Below are 21952 nucleotides of genomic sequence, written 5' to 3'. Positions count from 1 at the left end.
TGTCTGACATAATTTTTGCTGTTTCATTGAAGTAAACAATTTTGCTGCCAGTTTCTCCCACAGGGGGGGATACTAGAGAAATGTCATCACATACTCTAGACTTTTGCAGACCGTTCAAATTTAATACTGATGAAGGATAGGTGACATCAACAAAACTGACCTGGCTTGTTTTCTGCATGCACTGCATATAGGGACTTCTGGTCACAAAAGTGTTGTCTAAATGGCTGTCTTACTGTAAGTGTTTTTTTGTTCAGACAAGTGTGGAAAACCTTAGCAGAGATTATTTTTTGAGACTTGTCAAAAATATGACACAATTCAAAACTGTATGCGCAGTATGGAGGTAAATGTAGAATATCTTGTGGCAAATTGATATTTCCAAGAGAGGTGGGTGGTTTGAGTGTACCTGATCCAGAGTGACATTTTGACCATGTGCAATTGAAGGTAGTGTATTAATTATCTATTTGAAACTATGATGCTAAATGGAAAAAAGTTATGGTTGCGAATGTCTGACAAATGTCTTTTTGGATGCAGCATGCATGGACATTAAATACACAGTCTGTTATGAAAGCAGGCTTTGATGATGTCACAGAATCGGTTTGTAAGGGAAGAGGTAAGCCCCTGGACAAGTATTTTGTCACTCATGTTTGACAGTGAATTGGAAATTCCTGAGGAGGTCGGTTTGAAATAATATGAGGACTATGAAGATGACAGTGATTTACTGAGAGCAGATGTGGTTTGGTCATATTTAGAGTACTTGCATACAGGTTAAACAGAAGTATAGGTTACTTAATTTTTTGAGGTTGGAATATGACTGTTTTCTTGGCATAGCAGGACAAAGTGACAGAAGGAACCTTTTGGTCTGTACTCTGTCTATGGTGATGGCCTTATTACAAGAGACACAAGGGGTGATAGGCCAGTAATAAAAGGATTGGTAAATAGTGCATGTGAGGTGATAAACGATTGAATTAAGGACGTTGTACCGATGCAAGAAAAGGCTGGATTTATGTTACTGGATATATAGGTAAATGAGACTGTGGGAAGATGTTTATTAACTCAGTGTGGAGGATAGTTACACAGATGTGTTGACATAAATATGTTTGTACTCCTTGGACATTAAGAATGATGTTTCTGAATGCTGTTTCCTACTGTTTGAATGTGTGAATGAGTAACAGGTTCATGGAAACATAAAGCTTTAAGAAAGCTTGAAAATGTAGGGTGTTGCCTAAATAAATAAAATGTAATAAAAGTTAATGTTATTGGGAAGTTAAAAAAAATACTGTACTAAACTGCAGGGGGCAGTGCTGTTTCTGTTGTTACTTGTTGCTTAGAGGACTATAACTTAAAGGTGGAAATCAAGATCGGTCGTAACAGTGTGGAAATGTTGTCCAAAATTTGTGTTAAGATTTCTATTTGTTAAAAAATTTTATAAAGGCAAGGTGTAAATGTATAGCACCTGATAAGTTTCTGCACCAATATTTTTAATTAAGTATGTGTTATGAGCTGTGTTTCATGTTTCCCTTATGTTGTTTTTTTCTCAATAACTGAAAGGACAACTGACTGCCAGCAAGAGCTGAAGCAGGTTAAATGCAATAAAACATATTTTCAAAACAAAAAATGTGAAGATGTGCAACAGAGGTGCATATTTGTAAGACATATGTTACACTGAATCAGAGAGACGCATGCAAAGCTGATTGACTAAACAACGTCAGTTGAAAGCCAGATGTTTGCTGCAAGTCTGTCTGCATTCCTTCTACTGATGTGGTAAGTACCTCACAAAACTGTACTATCCAGGTGTATACCTTAGAATTGTTGTCCAGCATAAGTAGCTTCCTTTTTTGTCTCCTTATAGATCTGTCTTACACATACACCTTGCACAGATCAGTCTGTGAAACATCTGTGTGGAAAACACCTGCTATTGTTAGTTATATAAATACTGAACTTCATCTCTAAATTAAATACCTTGTGACAAAAACACCCATGTTGAGTTAGGTGGGCCACATCACCTGTAGCTCAGTGCTAGCTGTGCCCTGTAAATATAAAAAAAAAAAAAAACTGATTTCTACTTAGATTTAAAATTTCTGCAAAATGTGTAAGCACTTTCCTGCCTTTTTCCCTTTGCCTTTCTGTTTCTCCAGTGCCACTTAAATCTCTTATTCGCTATTGAATCACTTGATTACTTTTGCTTTGCTCTTAGTTGTGCATAAGAGGTTCTTGCATATGCCAATAAATGACAGTATAAAGCCAGTACAAAAAGTATATAGATAAGTAGAAAATAAATTTAAAATGTTAATGGATATCTGATGTTGTTGAAGTCTAAATTCTTTTTAAGTACAGTTACAGTAAAATGTAGTTAAAGTATTGCAATTAAAGTTTTATGTTCTTAAGTTATTTAATAATCCAGAATGCAGTATCATTTTGACATTGTTAGACTTAGGGGCTTCTTAACTGCCATCCACAGTCCATCCCTTTTTTGCATGAGAACTTATCCCGTATAATGTTAAAACTTTATTACATGTAGGAAGTGGAAAGCCACTTCTCTGTGTTGGAGTTAACAAGGATTCAGTGAGCAGAAAATTGCAGTCTTCATCATGCTTGTATACCTGCCTTCTGTAGTGGAAATCAGAGATAACATAATAAAACATTATCATGTGTCTGTGCAAAGCATGTGACAGAGTGAGGGTGAAGTTATTCCTGTTACCTTGACTGTCGCACCATTTTTTTCAAATTATGCACCCTTGGGAGGGTTGGCCATTTTGCTCCATATGTATTTCTGTTAACTTAAGAGAACACAAGACAGTAATAGGTATATACCACAGTTGTACCTCATATTAAGTTAAATGGTTGTTGGTTGAAAAATTGTCTTACAGGTAGACTTTGTGGTAATATCTGTTCATTCCCATACACTGGGTTGCTGGTTGTAGCAGGGCTTCTCAGTGGATTTCAGGGCTGAACATGAAAATGGTCCACTCTTAACAATGTTCTGCCCTGATTAAAGTAATTAAATTAAATAAATAAAATGTCAGCTATAAATCCACCAGCATTACTGATAGGCCAGCTATGTAGCTTTTCTAACCTGCTGTTAACGTTAGCTCTCAAGGCAGGTAGCAGTAGTATTAATGCTGCATACATACAATCTATTTCAAAATGTTTGTTTTATTTTTGCAGTCGGCTGCCAAGCTTGAGCGTACTTCATCTGAGTACTTCTTGAATACTGCTGCCCATTTGGTTCACCCATACCCTCAACAAGTTAGTATGTTCACTGTGATTTTAACATAATGAAGTCTGAAAAATTAAAACATTGCTTTATGTAAAAGACTTACTATGTTGTTATTACTGGAGGAGATTATATGAATTGTATATGCATTTTGTTTAAGCAAGCAATCACTTTTAAAGAAAAATGTCTTTCTCGTAATTAAGCACTTTTGGTCTAACTTCCAAAAGAAAATAAGGCCAGAAGAATACATGTTCTTGTAGTTCTATCTCACCTTCATTTTTTACATCTGGGATCGGAGTTGATCCTCAGCTCTGACTCGGCCTATTTACAAGCTGGAAGACTTCTGATTGGCTTGTGGCTAGATAGGTATCCCATGGTGCAACAGTACAATCCCCAGATCTTGTTTGCCGCGTCGACTGGTTCGGTTGTGCTTCTCTTTGGCTCTGGCTAAGTGATTGCATTTTTTTCCAATTTTAACAAAATTTTCTTGGCTGTTTAGTTTAGAATAGATGTTCTTCGTGTTTCACTGTTGCAGACATTACATTAGGGTAATCTGCTGGCAGGTTGCCCTCAGTCAGCCTGAATTCCAAAGTCTTGGTCCTGTGTCGGTTGCTGTCTCCTCTTCCATGACGTCAGGTCATCAGGGGTATAAAACAAGCAGCCAACGCCATTTTCTCCAGTCTTTCTTGCTGTGCGGTGCCCGAAGCAGAAGCATTTCACAAGTGCTGGTTGGCCGACTCCTGAAATATTCGAGTTTGAGTTTCAGAGCCGAAGTCTTCACTAAAGCTAAGTACCCCGTTGGGGAAACTTTTTTTTTTTGCTCCATTCTGATGTCAAAAAAAGTTAATAATTGTATTACTTGTGGGAAGCAAATACCTCATAAGGATTTCCATTTATACTGTATTCCTTGCATAGGCCCTGATCACAACGTGACTGGCTGTTGGTTTTATGCTAGATTTAACCAGTGGAATATTAAGTGTCGGTATATTTTTGCCTCAAAGTATTTTGGAAACGGATTTAACTACCCAGAAATGTCGTCGGATAGCAATCCGACTACCAGAGTACCTAAAAAATGAAAAGAAAAGGACAGAGATATACAGTCGAGGTCCAAAACCGACAAAGCTTCTCCTAAGCCAGTCGCCGGTTCGCCAGTACTCAGTGAGGCACTTTTGCAGCCTGTGATACCCGCTACTTTTGAGTCGCAGGCCCCTACTGAGGCCCATGTGGAGTCCGGCACGCAGCGAGATACTCAGAGCATTGGACCCATGGATGTTTCTCCCTCGGATGGGTCCGGAGCCGCTGAGCAGGCACTGGCTTCTGAGGATGTATTCAGGCCTCAACATTTTTATATCAAACTGACAACAGCTGCAAAACCCAAGACAAAACAACTACTAAAACTAAAAAAAACTGACGCATGAGCCACGTGCACAGGCCGTTATGCCTAAAAAACAGATGATCAAAATGGCCGAAGACCTTATTACCTTGATCAGGGGTTCTCATCCCCCTCCTGATAGAAGGCATAGGCAAGACACTGATTATGAATCTTCAGATCAGGTTTCTATTTCTTCTGATTCCTCTTCTGATCAGGAATTATCTATACCTCCCTATAAGGATTCTGATGCAGAGGAGTCTATACCATCTGCATCACCTTCTGAGGATTATTAATTTGGAGAAACCTTGTATACTTTGAGGGAGCATTTTCACTGGGAGAGTCAAGACTTCTCAGAATCAAAAAAGAGGCTCAGGGATTTCCTTCTCCCTCAGCAAAGGCCTTTAGCCATACCCCCTATTTTAGGCATTGTGGATGACCCCTGACTCCTTAACTCCGGCTCCCAGCAAGCCTGACAGATATTACAGGGTCCCTGACTCACACAAATTTTTATTTAGAAACCCTGCTGCTGATCCTGAAACTATGTCACAGGGTCCAAAGGGAGTTAAGGCCTCAACAACAAAAAATCCTACCCCCCCCCAGACAGAGATTCAAGGGCACTGGATAGATGGGGGAAAAAGGTTTATACATCTGCAACCTTGGCAATTAGGGCCTTAAACTGCCAGTTTCATATGCTCAAGTATCAACAACATGTTATAGGATTGCTGAAACAGAAAATGATGTTGATTTCTGAATGTGCAGAAAATAAAGAATTGCAGGAATTATTGCATGCAGCTGAACAGGTTGCAAAGCATACTTTTCAGTGTGGTTTTGATTCCTTAGAGGCCTCCTGCAGGGCCACAGTCTGTGATTAGAAGGCATGCCTGGATAAAAGAGCAAAATTTGCCTGATCATGTTAAAGCTAAATTACTGCATGCACCTTTACAGCATGATACTCTGTTTGGTTTTAAGGCAGAAGAGGTTTTAAAGAAAATGGAAGCCAAAGCTAAGTCTATGCATACTGTAAAAGACTTCTTACAAGTGCAGCCACCAAGATTCAGTGGACACTGGCCTACAAAAAATTGGTCCTTTCTTGTGTCAGACAGAGCTCAAAGGGGCAAATCCAGATGCCCTAAGGGTTCCAGATATCAGGCACAAGATTCTTACAGGTCAAAGCAATGGGGCGCTTCTACCTCCAAATCTGGAGGAGGTAAAGCGCAAACCTACAGAAAACAGTCCCAATGACTTCCCTCTGCCTTCACCAAGCACTTACCTTTTGGCAGCACCCTTAGGGGGAAAATTAGCACTTTTTGCTCAAAATTGGCAGTTAATAACCCAGGACAAGTGGGTGCTAAACATAGTATCACAGGGATACAGATTCCATTTCCATACTCTGCCAATGGCAAACGGTTGACCGGATCTGCCAAAAAATCAATGGGCAGAGGCACAGAAACAAGTTACGTCCCTCATGAATATGGGGGCCATTCAGCTAGTACCAGAACAAGAAAAAGGACAAGGTTTTTACTCAAGACTGTTCTTGGTACCCAGAAAGGACAAGGCCTGGCAGCCAATACTAGATTTATCGATTTTGAACACATACCTGGACATTCCAAAATTCAAAATGCTGACTTTGCAGCAGCTTCTGCCCATGCTGGGCAAGGATGCTTGGCTGGTGACAGACCTGAAAGAGGCATATCTGCATGTCCCAATAAGACAATCGTGCAGAAAATACCTCAGATTCAAGGCTGGCTTAATGCATTACCAATTCTCTGTACTGCCCTTTGGCTTATCTACTTCGCCCAGGGTCTTTACAAAGTGCCTGGCACCAGTAATTGCTTTTTGCAGACAAAGAAGCATACAAATATATCCTTACTTGGACGACTTTCTCATTCAAGCAGAGAACAAGGACATTCTTCTTCAACACCTGGTATTTGTGAAAAGGCTTCTAACATGCCTAGGGTACACAGTAAACGAAAAGAAATCACAATTGGTACTCTCTCAAAAGATAACATTCCTGGGTGCAAGCTTGAATACAACTGCCCAGATGGCTTACCTCACGCCAGACAAACAAAGGCAACTGACTACTTACTTCAAATTGATGGCATCAAAAACCCAGTTATCTGCAAGACAAACTGCAGGCTTTGGTTTTTATGGCATCCTGCATCCTACTGATTCCATATGCAAGACTGCATATGAGGAAACTTCAGTGGTAGCTAAAAAGTTTATGGAGTCAACATTGTCACAGTCTGGAAACAATGATTCCTCTCATTCCCTGCCTACAACAGGAGTTTCTATGGTGGGCAAAGGCATGTCACCAATACATGGGATGGGCCTTCACTCTACCCCCCTGCCAGCCAAACCTTAACAACAGATGCATCAGATTATGCCTTGGGGGCCCACATGGCAGGAAGATGCATTCAGGGCATATGGACCCCAAAACAAATGGTTCTACATATCAACCAAAAAGAGATGCTAGCTGTTCAAAATGCCCTGACAGCCTTCAAGGACTTACTTCATCCAGGACAACTACTGATAAAGATGGACAACACCACAGTTATGTGGTATATAAACAAGCAGGGGGGCACGCACTCATACCCCCTTTGCAGATTAGCCATGGCACTGTGGGCCACAGCTTTGACTTAACAAATACATCTTCAAGCTCGGTTCATGCCAGGAAAACAAAATACTCTGGCGTGGTTTTGGCGTCTTTTCAGGCTTGTTGGCTGTTGGTGAAGCACCCACCAAGAGGAGAAAACGCTGAGAGAAGAAAGGAGCCACTTTTGAGACTTTAAGTATTTTTCCTCTGTTTATTTGCTAAGTTTTTCTGCATAGCCGCCTATTTTGAGCATTTTCTGGCTTGTTAAATTTGATTTATGCATTAGTAACTGTATTTAGAGCACAACCTAGAGCTGTTAACTGAATTTCCTGTTTGCACTTATTTTTAAAATAGTTTTTTTCTCAAAACTTGCATTTTATCTGTCTTTGGCCTAGCACTCTTGTGTGGGGTCATTTACTGCACTGTTATAACTTGTTGATACGTGTTAACCTCTGCTATCTCTGTAAAAACAAAAAAATAAAAAAATCTTGCTTTTTTCCCACTTTTCCGAGATTTAAAAAAGTTCAGTTACAGACTTGCTGTTCTTGAACTGTTTGTAAGTTTCTGTGAGGCCATTTATTGCTTGGGCTAAAGGAAAGTCTCTCTGTTGATCAGTGGCAGTGAAAAACATTGAGCAGCCTGCCTGCCCCTGTGGGAGTGGTTACTGACTTGAAACTGTAATTTTATTGGCCATTTTGGGTCAATTCCAAAACTCCTTCATCTTCCTCTCAAAACCCTCTTTTGAGCGGTTTTGCGCGTTTTTGAGCATAGCACAACAGCGGGCAGTGCCGCCTAATTGGGTTTAAACTATTCCTGGCTCCACAAAGTCTGCTCTTCACTTTTTCCCTTAGAACTGCTCTATCTCTCAATTTAAACACCATATTCTCATTCTAAGGCCCTTCACTGGTCCAATTAAGTAATCCTACAAGTTAGCACTATTAAACCATAAGCACTACTTACTCTTATACTCTCTACGATTACCCTGTCCTCTATTGGTCCATCTTAAATTCAGTTTCCCTGTTACTCTAGCATGTCCAAAGGTCAGTCAATGGTTTCCTCTCCAGTCCAGCTGATGAATCTGGGAATTTTGAGGCAATGTTACAACTGTCTCATGTACACGGACAACCCTCTCCTCCTACAAACAGGTTCAAATATATGTGAGAGATGCAACTATTTAGCCAAACTGGAGGCTGAGCTCTCTCATCTCAAAACTGGTGTAACCAGTCAGTAGGAGAAGGTAACCTCACACAACACAATTCCAGTATCACATAGTCCCACCACATCAGCGAACCAAACACATAAATACACAAAAACATACTCGGAGGCTCTAAATAAAAATCTACCTAAGCAACAGAGACCTCCAAAGCAGACATCCAAGCAAACGCTACCTCAAAACAAAACACACACAACACTTAACCCACAAAGTCAGTGTGCCAAGCAGCCACAGCCCTTAAGGCTGAATAACACACCTGATACTCTTGTTATAGGTGACTCTATTGTCAGACACACTGACGTCCCGCTCGCCAGGCTGAATAAAGAGAAGGTCACGGTGAGCTGCCTGTCGGGTGCTAGGATCCGCCGCATAACACAAGCACTCAGGTCACTCCAAAGCAAATACAAATATGACTCCGTCATTGTACATGCTGGTGTGAATGACCTGAGACGTACCTCCCTGGACTACATGAAAAGAGACATAGAGGAGCTCTCTGATCATGTAGCCCAGGCTGGTATGACCCTGACCTTGAGCAGCATCTTACCCTCACCTAGAGTGATGCCACAGTACAAAGACAAAATGATCGATTTTAACAATTGGCTAAAATTTTGCTGTTATTCAAAGGGGATCCAGTGTTTGTCAGCCTGGGATGACATGCTCAACAAGCCACGTTGCTTCGCTAGGGACGGCTTGCACCTGTCACCACTGGGCTTTCGGATATTGGCAAAGGCTCTTGCCACCCCCATAGTGCCTTTTTTAGGCAAGGCTCAAAAGTCAAACCCACCCCCATAGACAGCACAAGGAACAAGAAACTAAGGGTAATGCTGCTAAACTCCAGAAGTCTAAACCTCAAGATGCACGCACTCGAAGCTCTCCTCAGTATGGAGAACATTGATATCTGTGCAGTGACAGAAACCTGGTTCAAGGCTCCAGAGAGCACCCCAGCACTACCAGGCTATACCTCGTATCATGCTTTTCCGCCCCGAAACCCGGACTGAACCACAAAAGGAGGGGGAGTTTCCATATTTATCAAGGATATCCACACCTCCAGGTTAGTGGCATTGCACGAAGTATCGGAGACCATCCATGTGCAACTAACAGTGGGCAAGACTGCTTTTCAGTTTATAGCATCCTACAGACCACCCTCTCAAAGTCAGGAATCCCATTTGGCTTTCCTGAAAACATTGGAGAACATGAAGATCTCTACGAACACCATTATATTGGGCAACTTCAACTACCCAAACATTGACTGGGAGCACTACTCAAGCCCCAGCACCTTAGTCCAAAGATTCCTGGAAATTATAAACTCAAATGCTATGGAACAACTAGTCACCACTCCCACAAGAGGGGACAACATACTAGACCTGATCATTACCAACATGGGGACTCTATGCTCCACACCAGAAGTATATCCCTCATTGGTAAGATCAGACCATAAATTAATTTCACTGGATGTCCACATCCCGACCTCACCCCCAGCCCAGAAAACCACAGTGAAAAACTTCTCAAAAGCGAACTTCTCACTTCTCAAAACCGAAGTGGAATCCTTCAAAGCCCCAGGGCCAGTGGAAACTACAGCCCAAACTGCAGAATCCTATATAAATGCATTCTACGGACATCTCCAGGAATGCATGGATCATGCTATCCCAAACAAAACCAAGACCCAATCATCCAAAGGCAGGCATCCAGTCTGGTGGACCCCTGCCATAAATAAACTGTACAACAGAAGGAGGAAGCTACTACATGATAGAGCAAAATCCCTAATAGGGAAGACATCTCTGATCAGTACTAGCAAAAAATTACGATCCCTCATAAAATCCTCCAAGGCCAGCTTCGAGAGAAAAATTGCACAGGACACCAAAGACAATCATAAGGCTTTTTTCAGTTAGGTTAGAAACCTGGGATGCAACTCCCAGACTTGTTCTGAGTTGATTCTAAACGACAAAAAATACACTGAACCCACAGACATCGCCAGTATCCTGGCAGACAGGTTCAGTGCAAATTCCCCCCCCCCCCCAAAAGAGCAAGTATCTTTCCCCGCAGGGGGCTGCCTCCCAAACATCTCAGATGCTCAGGTGAAGGCTGCCCTCTCCAAAGCAAAAAACACTGCTTCCATGGGACCAGATGGCGTCCCAGGTTGCATCCTACATGAACTACAAGAGGAACTAATCCCTCAAATAAAACAGCTATACAATCTCAGCCTCACTACAGGATATGTGCCCACAGAATGGCGTACAGCAACAGTGGTCCCACTCCACAAAGGTGGAGCCTCTACGGATCCTGGAAACTATCGCCCCATAAGCCTGACTAGCTTAGTCTGCAAGGCTATGGAGAGGATCATCATGGAGCTCATAAACAGACATTGGGGACCTACAGACACTAGATCCTACCCAGTTCGGCTTTGTCAAGGGCAGATCCTGCCTTCTGAACCTGGTTGACTTCTTTGAAACAGTCACCAAAGCCATAGATGAAGGGAAGGTAGTCCACACAGCCTATCTGGACCTTGCAAAGGCATTTGACACAATACCCCACTCGGGCATCATAGATAAGCTATCCAGCTTAAATATAAACCCCTATGTCACAAGATGGGTCGCAAACTGGCTCAAAGACAGAACCCACAGAGTGAGAGTTGCTGGAGCCATGTCAGACTCGAAACCGGTCACAAGTGGCATCCCACAGGGTTCATATAAACCCCTATGTCACAAGATGGGTCGCAAACTGGCTCAAAGACAGAACCCACAGAGTGAGAGTTGCTGGAGCCATGTCAGACTCGAAACCGGTCACAAGTGGCATCCCACAGGGTTCTGTCCTGGGACCACTCTTGTTCGATATATACTTTTCCGAGGTACAGGCAAACGTGGGAGGACTATGGCTCACCAAGTTCGCAGATGACTGCAAACTGGGTGCCATAATCAACTCTCCAGCTGACACAAACATCCTTCAAAAAGGTCTCACAGAGACAGATAACTGGTGCCAGTGCCATGGTTTAAAGCTAAATGCCAAAAAATGTATAGTCATACCCTTTGGCAAAAACAATGTGCCCACAATTTACCACGTAGGCGGAAACCCATTAAGTACAGAGAAAGTTATTAGGGACCTGGGGACCCAAGTTGATAGCAATCTGTCCTTTGAAAACCACATTGCCAAAGTGGTTAGAAAGACCTTCTACATAGCCCACCTCATCACGAAGGGTTTCACATCTAGATCAAGAGAGGTAATCGTGCCCCTTTATTCATCCCTCATCAGGCCCATCATAGAATACATTGCCCCTTTTGGGATGTACCTTACCCGACACCTGCAGCAATTAGAAAGACCCCAAAAGTATCTCACCAAGAGGATCAAGGGTCTCAAACAGATGCCATATGCTGCTCGGTTAAAAAAACTCCAGCTCTACTCAGTTGCATACCGCCTACTTGAGGCGATCTATGCCTGACATACAAAGCTATGTCAAATCCAGAATTAATGGACATGCTCCACCTCAGTAAATCTAAATCCCTTAGAGCCATACGCTCGAGGGACTTGAACCTCAGCACAGAAATAAATAGAACTTGCTGGAGGGACAGGTTCATAACCCAGAGGCTCCCTTCGCTCTGGAATAGAATTCCAGTTCATGTGAGGCAGAGCACCTCACTGAATCTCTTCAAGAAGAATCTCGATAAGTGGATGGGGGATCGTAGGTTTGTCCCAGGGATTACTCCCGTGTCACTATTAGACAGAGGCACAGTAAACTAAACCTTAAAAAGGGCACAGTATACTCAAATCAAGGGGTGGCGTAAGCCATACAGAATCGGGCTAGACTTATAATTGCCCCAGGGCAGATAGCCTAGTATGAACCTATGAACCTATGAACATTTTAGGCAGAAACCTTATGGACCCCTATGGGTGGAAACTAGATCCACAAGTCTTCAGCATGATAAAGAAATGGGGGAGCCCGGACATAGATCTATTTGCCTCAAAATTATCAATTGAAAAGATTCTGCACAAGGACTTATCACAGACAAGCATGGAAAGTGGATGTCCTATCCTTCAGTTGGAAAAACCTATCAGTTTACACCTTTCCTCCTCTGCCTCTTCTTCCCAGGGTCCTACTAAAAGTAAGACAAGAGAAACCAAAGATGATACTAATTGCCCTGGACTGGCCCCGCCAATACTGGTACCCAATCCTAAGGAACTTGTCTCAATACCCAGCTTGGACCTTACCTCAAAGACCTCAACTACTGTCCCAGCAAAATAATCAGATCCTGCACAATCAAATCCAGACACAGAACCTGGCAGCATGGCTTATCATGTAGTTATACAAACAACACCTCTCAGTAAAGCTGTGGTGGATGTCATTTTGGAAGCCAGAAGGCCTAGTGCTAGAAATTCTTATGCTGATAAATGGAAGAGATTTTGTGCTTGGAATCAAGCACAAGGAACTGATACAGCAGAACCAAATATTCCTCAGATATTACAATACTGGACTGAGATGCTTGACAAAGGCCTATCTTTCTCATCAGTTAAAATCCATGCCTCTGCCATTTTGACTCATTACAATACAGAGCCACCAATCTTTTATCATCCTTTACTAAAACAGTATCTTAGAGGAGCCAAAAATGTAAGGCCTCCAAGAAGATCACCAATACCTGCATAGGACCTCAGTTATGTGTTGGAAAAGCTCACCCTGCTTCCTTTGAACCAGCTGCTACTGCGAATATAAAGTTCTTATCATGGAAAACAGCTCTGCTACTCCCAATTACTTCAGCAAGAAGAGTCTCAGAGCTACAGGCCCTCATGGCCATGGAGCCTTTTTGTCATATTTTACTCAGACAGGGTGTCTCTGAGGACAAATCCATCATTTATGCCTAAGGTGGTTTCCAGTGTGGCCCTTAACCAAACTATTCATCTGCCAACCTTTTATCCAAATCCGCAGAACAAGGGGAGAGAATTATGCATTCCTTGGATGTACACAGACAGCTGAGATTCTACTTGAGCAGGACTAAAGCTCTAAGAAAAACTGAGCAATTACTAGTGGCATATGCTGCAGGATCAGAAGGAAAGGCTATTTCAAAGCAGATAAGCCACTGCATTCATTTCTGCTACTTACACCATGGCAAACCTGTGCCCAAGGGCATTAGGTCTCATTCCACCAGAGCTGCAGCTACTTCAGCAGCCTTTCTCAGAGGAGTACCAACCAAAGACATTCTAGAGGCTGCTACTTGGAGTTCTGTTCACACCTTTACAAAGCGTTATCATTTGCCACTCTACTCTAAGTCCAGGGCAGGCTTTGCCACTGCAGTTCTGCAGGGCCTTATAGCTGCACCTAATGTTGTTTAGCTCCAGCCTCCCATCCATAGCTTTGGGATTCTACCCAAATGTAATGACTGCAAGAGTGAAACACGAAGAACATAGTACAGTTGTGTACACCAAATGTAGATGTTCGAGTGTATTCACTGTTGCAGTCCAGGTTACCCGCCCACCATCCCACTTTCATTCTGGAGTTTATATTTCCTTCTCTATCTTCTACAACCTATGTGGTGTATTTGCTTGTAGATGAAGGTAAAGTTTGTATTGATGCATGTATATATAGTTTATATGTATATATATATATATATATATATATATATATATTTTTTTTTTTTTTTTTTTTTTTTTTATTTTTTTTTTGCTACCTTTTTGAGGGCACCTGACATCTGGGGCAAGAGAAACTAAAGAAAATGGTGTTGGCTGCTTGTTTTATACCCCTGAGGACTTGACGTCATGGAAGAGGAGACAGCAACTGACGCAGGACCCAAGACTTTGGAATTCAGGCCAGCTGAGGGCAACCTGCCAGCAGATTACCCTAATGTAATGACTGCAACAGTGAATACACTAGAACATCTACATTTATGGTAAGTGTACACAACTGTACTTTCCATATAGTTAAAAATCTGTTACTGTTTATAGTAATCAGCATAGTTGTTATAAAAGTTGTTAACTGCTTTTTGCTCCTTTTGGTGCATTTTTTGGCCTTTGGCCTTTACTTTCTTCCTTGGTATCCTGTGTACTAGTTTTTTCTATTTGGATTAGTGTAGGTGCCTTTTGCGCACTAGTATTCTGTGTGTTTTGACAGAGTTTGGAGATTTTCCGCTTGCTATTTAGAATTTATTAGCTTGTTGTTAGCATCATTTTTTGCTGATATTCTTAACAGAACTACGTTCTGTTTGTACTTGACTTAAGTTTGTATTTGTCATTCTCATTCTTTACTGTTCAGTTGACTGTGTGATTTTTCTTACCTTTCTAACAGTTGGGTCCGTTTCAGTTAGAAGACCCTATCTCTCCTTGCCTGGACTAAGCCCATTTAAATTAGAGGACCTAGTCCTCGTGGTATCCTTTCCTTTCTGCAGGGCTATGCCCGTTTAAATTAGAGGACCTAGTCCTCTTTCTTCTTCTCTGTGTGCGTGTGCTATACTGATGATTAGACTGTCTGAAGAGAGTAAGAAGCATAAGCCATCAGGCTTCAAGAAATGTATTAAGTGCTCCCAGAAAATGTCTTAACGGATGGTCACGGTAACTTTGTTTACTGTTTAGGGGCCATCCATTTACAGGAGACCTGTTTGTTTTGTCATGCAATTAGTCCTAGGGTGTTGCGGGAAAGGAAGAACACATTAATCCTAAAAGGTCTTCTTAAACCTTCCTTCGAGGAAGATTTGTCTAGTTCCTCATCATCCTCTAAATCTACCAAAGGAAAGTCAAAATCTTCCAAGAGGCCCTCCCCGGCACCGGTTGGTGTCTCGGAGCCACCTCTTAAAGTTGCAAAACCTCTCATCGGCTCCACAGACCTTGGAGCCGACAGAGCGGCATTGTTGTTGCAGGGTCAGTTCCAAGTTTTTCGGAGCCGACTGCTGAGACTATTGAGACTGCTTCTGGGAGCCGGTCTATGGACCTTCTACCAGTCTCCTTGTTAGCGAAGTCTCCTGTACTGTCGAGATCTCGATCTCCTACTATGTCATCCGGGTCTTCCAGGAGTTTATCGGAAGAAGATGTCGAGAGGGTAGTGCTGAGACTTTTGAAATAGTCTGCTTTGCCTAAATTGTTGGCTCCGGAGCCACTCGAGCCCGTTCAACCCTCTGTGTTCATTCCTCCTCCGATCCATGCTGGTCTTTTGGAGCCGGAGTGCTTGGTACCACCGGTGGAACCTTCGGCTCCAGCTCCGATTGTGGCTGTTTCAGAGCAGAGTTCTGCTCCGACACTTTCGGTGCCGTCCATAGTGTCCAGAGGCCAAAGCTCTCTAGTCAGCCCCGACAGGGATGCTTGGAACCAAATGTCTTCGGTTCAGAGTCTTCCTCTCGGTGCATCATCTAGGATGAGTTCGGACCCTGCGTCTATCTCGGAGCCGATGGCTCTGGCGCCGACAGCATCCTCGGTCTCCTCAGAGCCGGAGAGGTCCTTGGAGCCAGAGAGGTCGGCTTTCGAGATAAGTGTGCTGTCCCGACCGTCAGCTCCTACCAGAGGTACCGGCACTCTTTCCCCCATAGCACCTACGTCAGTCTCAGCTCCTACTCCCTCCAGCGGCAGCAGAGACCCCCAGCCTCAGGAGCCATCGGCTGGTGGCCCCCACTCTCCCGAGACCTCCCCAGAATGTCCTTCTGAGGAGCCTCCATGGAAGAGGACTTGTAAGAGGAAGCATGTCGACTCCCAGGATGAGTCTTTGGCATCTGACACTGACCTCGAGGAGTCAGAAGGGTCCCCCAAGTCATCCTCTGATGGTGTCTCTTTCTTAGACATTCTGGAGATCTTTAAACAGAGGTGCGGCTGGCCCACTGTTACCCCTTCTGATGAGGAGTCGGTGTACCTGAAGGCTTTCGGGTCTCACCCTTCTGCCACTTGGGTGTCTCCACTCTTTGACGAACTAATGGATTTAGTTAGTCGATAGCTGTGGGATACTCCTGATGCTGTGGAACCAGTCCCCAGGAGACCGAACAAGTTCCTTTCTTCCCTTCCAGGAAAAGACTTTTTATCTAAAGGTGTGCCTGTAGATGCCATGGTGGTGGTGGCGGCCACTAAGACGGAGTTAGCTGAGACGTCTTCTGTTCATCCGCCGAATAAGGAGTCTCGAACAATGGACAGACACGGGAAGCTTATCTTTTCTTCAGCAGCATTTACCCTTAGTTCGCTGAATTATCTTACTCACTTTACGAGGCTCCAGAGAGATCTTAAAGAATTAGGAGATTTTTTACAAGGTACATAAAACTGAGGGAGCCCCTGACAAGGTTTCTGCCCAGTTATCCACCTTGACCTCCATCGTTAACTCTTCCATGCGGCTTATTTCGTATGCGGCCGATGGAGTGAGTAGAGCAGCAGGTTCTGGAATTTCCCTGAGGCGTCATTCCTGGATGCGTTTGTGTAACTTTGGGGAACCGTTTAAGTCTACCTTTACCAACGCCCACTTCGGTTCCTCATTGTTTGGATCCAAGGTAAAGGACACTCTCACCCGGTGCGAGCAAGAAGGAAAAACACTCTCTGCCATGGGAGTACATTTTACTGTTCCCTCTAGACCATACCCTAAGGGTCGGGGTGGTAAGATGTGGTTCAAGAAGTCCCAGAGGTTTTTCCAGGAGGCACAGGGTGACCCCTCCTTCAGAGGCAGAGGAGGAGGAGGAAATGGTGGACGTCTCCGTAGAGGCAGGGGCGGTCCGCAAAACCATGGAGGTCATGATTTCTTTCGGGGCCGGCCTTACCAGCGCTCCTGATGTGGGGCCCCGACTGTGCTTCTCTGGGGCCGGTCGGGGGTCGCATTTCTTTGTATCCATAAGCCTGGCCTAAGTATCGTTCAAGACAAGTGGGTACAAAGAAGTATTACCAGAGGTCATGTCATACCCATTTCTCTTCCACCCTTTGTTCCCAGAAAGATCCCAGATGTTCCACCCAGTCACGGGGATCAGGCAACTGTGGAGGTCAACAAGTTGCTGTCAGAAAGAGTCATCCAGACCATCCCAGCAGACCAAATAGGATCAAGATCATACTCCAGATTCTTTTTAGTGCCAAAACGTACAGGGGACTGGAGGCCCATTCTGGACCTTAGCAGATTGAACGAGTCAGTAAAGAAGGACAAGTTCCGGATGGTAACACTGCAGTCTATACTCCCGTTGTTAGGGAAAGACAATTGGATGAGCTCAATAGATCTCAAAGATGCTTACTACCACATAAAAATGGACAGGGCGTCAAGGAGTCACCTAAGCTTCCGGCTGGGAGCCAGTCACTTCCAGTTCCCTGCACTGCCCTTTGGTCTCACCACAGCCCCCAGGGTGCTCACCAAATGTATGGCAGTAGTGACAGCTCACCTGAAACGTCGAGGATTCCAGGTGCTTCCGTATTTGGACGACTGGCTCCTGACTACCCCCACCAGGCATCTACTCCTTCAGAGCAGGGACACTACTATTCAGCTTTGTGCCCAACTGGGAATCTCTATAAATTGGGAAAAGTCTGCCTTATTGCCCTCTCAATGTGTGATTTTTATAGACGCAGAGATAGACACAGTAAACATGGTGGTTCATCTTCCAGCCGAAAGGGCACAAAACCTGGTTCTTCAAATTCAGCGTCTTATCCCCTTGCGAAGGGTCAAAGCCAAGATTGTTCTTCAGCTTCTTGGGACCATGGCTTCCACCATACTGTTAGTGCCACTAGCCAGGTTACACATGAGAATTCTTCAGTGGCTCCTGTTGTCCCAGTGGTCCTTTCAGCACCTTCCATTATCCCATCACAGTCTACTGACGAATCTTGCAAGAAGGACCTCCTTTGGTGGACATTACCCAATCAACTTACCACGGGTGCTTCATTTGTTCCTCGCCAACCCGTTGCCACTGTGACCATGGATGCCTCACAGATAGATGGGGGGAGGGCATTATCTAGGCAGGACTGTCCAAGGCACATGGCAAGACCATGAGGCTCACCTGCATATCCAACGTTCTAGAGATGAGGGTGGTGCTCTTCACAACCTTCTTCCTCTAGGGACTATTGCAATACAGTCAGACAATATGTCGGTAGTATTGTATGTCAACAAACAGGGCAGAAACAGATCTTACCCACTCTGTCGAGAGGTCATGTGAGTTTGGGAATGGGCGGTATCTTCCCAGCGCTTTCTGGTGGCAACGCACATTCCAGGGACGACTAGTGTGATAGCCAACAAGCTCAGCTGGGCGATCCTGATGCCTCACAAGTGGTCTCTGAAACAGGAAACACCGGAGCAGGTGGGGACATCCTTGCTGCGATCTCTTTGCCAGCCCAATCAATGCCAAATGCAGCAGCTACTTTTCCCTCATCCACCCTCCGGGGGGGGTCACCCAGAGACGCACTTGTTCACGATTGGCCCCTGGGTCTCCTGTATGCTTTTCCTCCCTTTCCTCTCATTCCCAAGGTAATTCAGAAAGCAAAACGGCTGGGAAGCAAACTGATCCTCATTGCTCCTTACTGGCCTCATCAGATTTGATTCCCCTTCCTCAGGCCTCTTCTCCTGGACGATCCTTGGATTCTTGGACCCAGTTCCAGACCTGTTGACTCACATATCAGGTTCGCTTAACCCTTCTTTACACACCCTCAATTTGACAGCGTGGCTGCTCCAGTTCCATCCCTAGACAGGCTTCATGACTTCTCACCTTCCGTGACTCATATCCTTACATCTTCTCATAAACCTTCCACTAGGAGACTATATTCCAGTAAATGGAAACGATTCTCTCTTTGTGAGGAGAAAATGGATGTTGACCCCTACACTGCCTCCATTCCAGTGGTTTTGGAATTTCTTTCTGAACTGTTTCACCAAGGATCTGCGGCTGCCACTATCAAGAGTCCAATTGGCAGTGATTTCAAATTTTCATTTAGGTTTCCCAGATTCTAACTTGATATCTCCTAAATTGTGCAAAACCTTCCTCAAAGGTGCCACCTTGCTAAGACCTCCTGTTCAAGAGCCTGTGGCCTCATGGGATTTAAACTTTGTGTTATCAAAATTAACCTCTCCGCCTTTTGAGCCTTCTCATTCATGCTCTTTGAAGTTCTTGTCGTGGAAGATGTTTTTGGTGGCTATCACGTCTGCCAGACGGGTGTCAGAATTACAAGCTTTGTCTGTTAAAACCGCCTTATCTGATTTTTCATAAAGACAGTGTGTCCCTTCGTACTAACCCTTCCTTTGTCCCCAAGGTCTGTTCCCATGCCACTTTGAATCAGTCCATAGAACTTCTGGTTTTCTTTCCGAATCACTCCAGTGCAGCTGAGTATAGGTTTCAGCAGCTGGATGTCCATAGACAATTACGTTTTTATTTGCACCGGACTAAAGACATCAGAAAATCGGATCAATTATTAATTTCCTTTTCCGAATCCGAATCCAGGTTGGGCTTACCAATTTCCAAAGTGACTCTCTCTAACTGGATTTCTAGTTGTATAGCTTATGTTTACAGTTCTGAGGATAAACCTTTACCCTTTAAAATCAAGGCGCATTCTACCAGATCTTAATCTACTTCTGCAACCTTTTAAGCAAGGGTTCCACTTGATATTTATGCAGCTGCTACGTGGGCTACCCCTCACACTTTTATTACTCATTACAAATTGGATTTAACCTCCAGGGGTAGAGCATCTTTTAGTTCCCCGGTACTCAGGAGTATTTTTCCTTGAGCCACCCAAGAATAAGGCGTTAGGGACGCTGCCCCATATGTAAGAATGAAGGTGAGATAGGACTACAGAACATAAAGAAGTTATATACTTACCATAACGTTCCATGTTTGTAGTCCATCTCACCCTTCATTCTTACGAGCCCACCCTCCTACACCCATCCTGCAAGTACCTGGAGACAGAAAAATACTAAATTCCTTATTTTGGAGACCTTTTAGTATTGGCTTCTTCTGTATGTTATTATTTCTTTTAGTCAGCAGCAAACAAGATCTGAGGATTGTACTAGTGCACTATGGGATACCTACCTAGCCATGAGCCAAACAGACGTCTTCCAGCTTGTAAATAGGCCGAGGTCTCGGCTCCGATCCCAGATGTAAAGAATGAATGGTGAGATGGACTACAAGCATGGAACATTATGGTAAGTACATAACCTCTTTTTTGTGTCTTTTCCCATCCAGTGTCATGTTCTAAAGACTTTGGCATTAATGAGTATCCCAGTGCCTTTAGTTTTGCATTGACCTGTTCAAGTCACGCTTACATTGTAGTTCCAGTAGTGACCAGTGAGCTGAACAACGAGAATGGAATTCAGGATGATTACCCTTCTCCACTGCAAGGGAAAAGACTGTGACTGATGTAGAAACCCTTGCTGGCTTCTGTCAGTTTCTTTGCTGATGTTGTACAGTGGGTAATGTCACTGGACAACTGCTTTAGCGTGATGTTCAAGTCCCAATACTGCATTTCACAAATGTACCCACAGCGACTCACATATGACAAGATTCTTTCCTTAGCCTTGTCTTGAACCAGAAAATCCATTGATAAAAATGTACAGAATATACAGGAGTGCGGTACATATGAAAATCTGCAAAGATTAACAAAACAGTGAAAGCTTGAGTTTGCCATAGTAACACTGCAAACATATTTTTACTTGACTCCTTAATGCAAAGCAAGCCAGTTCCAGTTTGTCTTGTATAAGTCCCTTTGTATATTCTGGTTACGCAGAGCCATCTTGTTGTTCATTGATCTTTAGGAAAAGGATTTGCAGACTTTTTCAGATCCAGGGAGAGGAGACTGTAGATTAAATACAGTTCTGTCTCTGCATTGGAAAATAAATTATCTGTGGGTGGTGCTGTCTGCTGTTTTGTTGTAAAGAAATGTAATGTGAAATTCATTCATTACTGAACTTGCTTTCATTTTGCATTATACGGATCATTTGTGGTTACTCACTTGCATATGCTGCTAACAGATAGTGGCTTAGAGTACCACTAGAAGGGGAAATTTCTTAAAAGTTATTTTGCAGGTACTGTGTCAGTGCATTTGTGGATTTGTTTATTTGTAATGGACATGTGTATGCATTTTGGGTATATCAACATTTGAAACCCTACCAGACCAAATCCAGCCCACCAAAAACAACACGTAAAAATTAAAATTTTTTCAGGTGTGCTTCCCCACATCCCTTTTACTTGCAAATTTCACAACCATGAGGAAAGGGAAGCAGTTGAAATTATGTGAAATGCATTGCTGCTGCCCCCCCCCCCCCATTCTGCAAACTCCTCACCAGTATGAACAAGCAGCTACCAAGCAGCAGTCCCAAAACAAAGCTCCCTACAGTATTAAAGCCCCACCCCATAAAGAAAACTCCCCATGTTTCCTTAACTTTGTTAATCATACCCATGCTGTCTTGGTGAAATGGCAGTGTTACTGTCACACTTTTGGAGCACATGTATTGGTGTCATGTACCAGATGTGCCGTACTCCATTTTCAGTTGTTTTTACCAGTGTGAAGTAGTACTGTCACTCTACACAGTGCTTTACATCTTCATTGGGTGCTCTGTATTCCCAAAGATTGGCAAGTAAAGGGACTAGGGACTCTGTATTCCCTAAGATTGGCAGATAGCATTTCTTTGTATGTTTGAGTTTTTGAAAGTGATTTTAAAAAGTGATT

At 43.5% G+C, this 21952-nt stretch overlaps 1 protein-coding gene across 9 annotated transcripts in view; it reads left to right on the top strand.

Annotated features, from left to right (window-relative positions):
• The window catches only part of ARHGAP12 (Rho GTPase activating protein 12), a 1910410-nt gene that overhangs the window by 1154865 nt on the left and 733593 nt on the right, over positions 1 to 21952 (top strand). For 5 of the 9 annotated variants that reach the window (XM_044066697.1, XM_044066693.1, XM_044066696.1 and 2 more), the window contains one exon: positions 3166 to 3246. The exons of the other annotated variants lie outside the window; for them this stretch is intronic. In XM_044066697.1, the coding sequence (XP_043922632.1) occupies positions 3166 to 3246 (81 nt within the window). The remainder of the gene's footprint in view (positions 1 to 3165; positions 3247 to 21952) is intronic. 9 annotated transcript variants of the gene reach the window in all.

This window comes from Protopterus annectens, chromosome 3.part1 (assembly GCF_019279795.1).
Source record: "Protopterus annectens isolate FY-2018-M chromosome 3.part1, PAN1.0, whole genome shotgun sequence".
NCBI lineage: Eukaryota > Metazoa > Chordata > Ceratodontiformes > Protopteridae > Protopterus > Protopterus annectens.
Note: the sequence above shows the minus strand (reverse complement) of the source record. Positions and strands in the feature narration are given on the sequence as shown.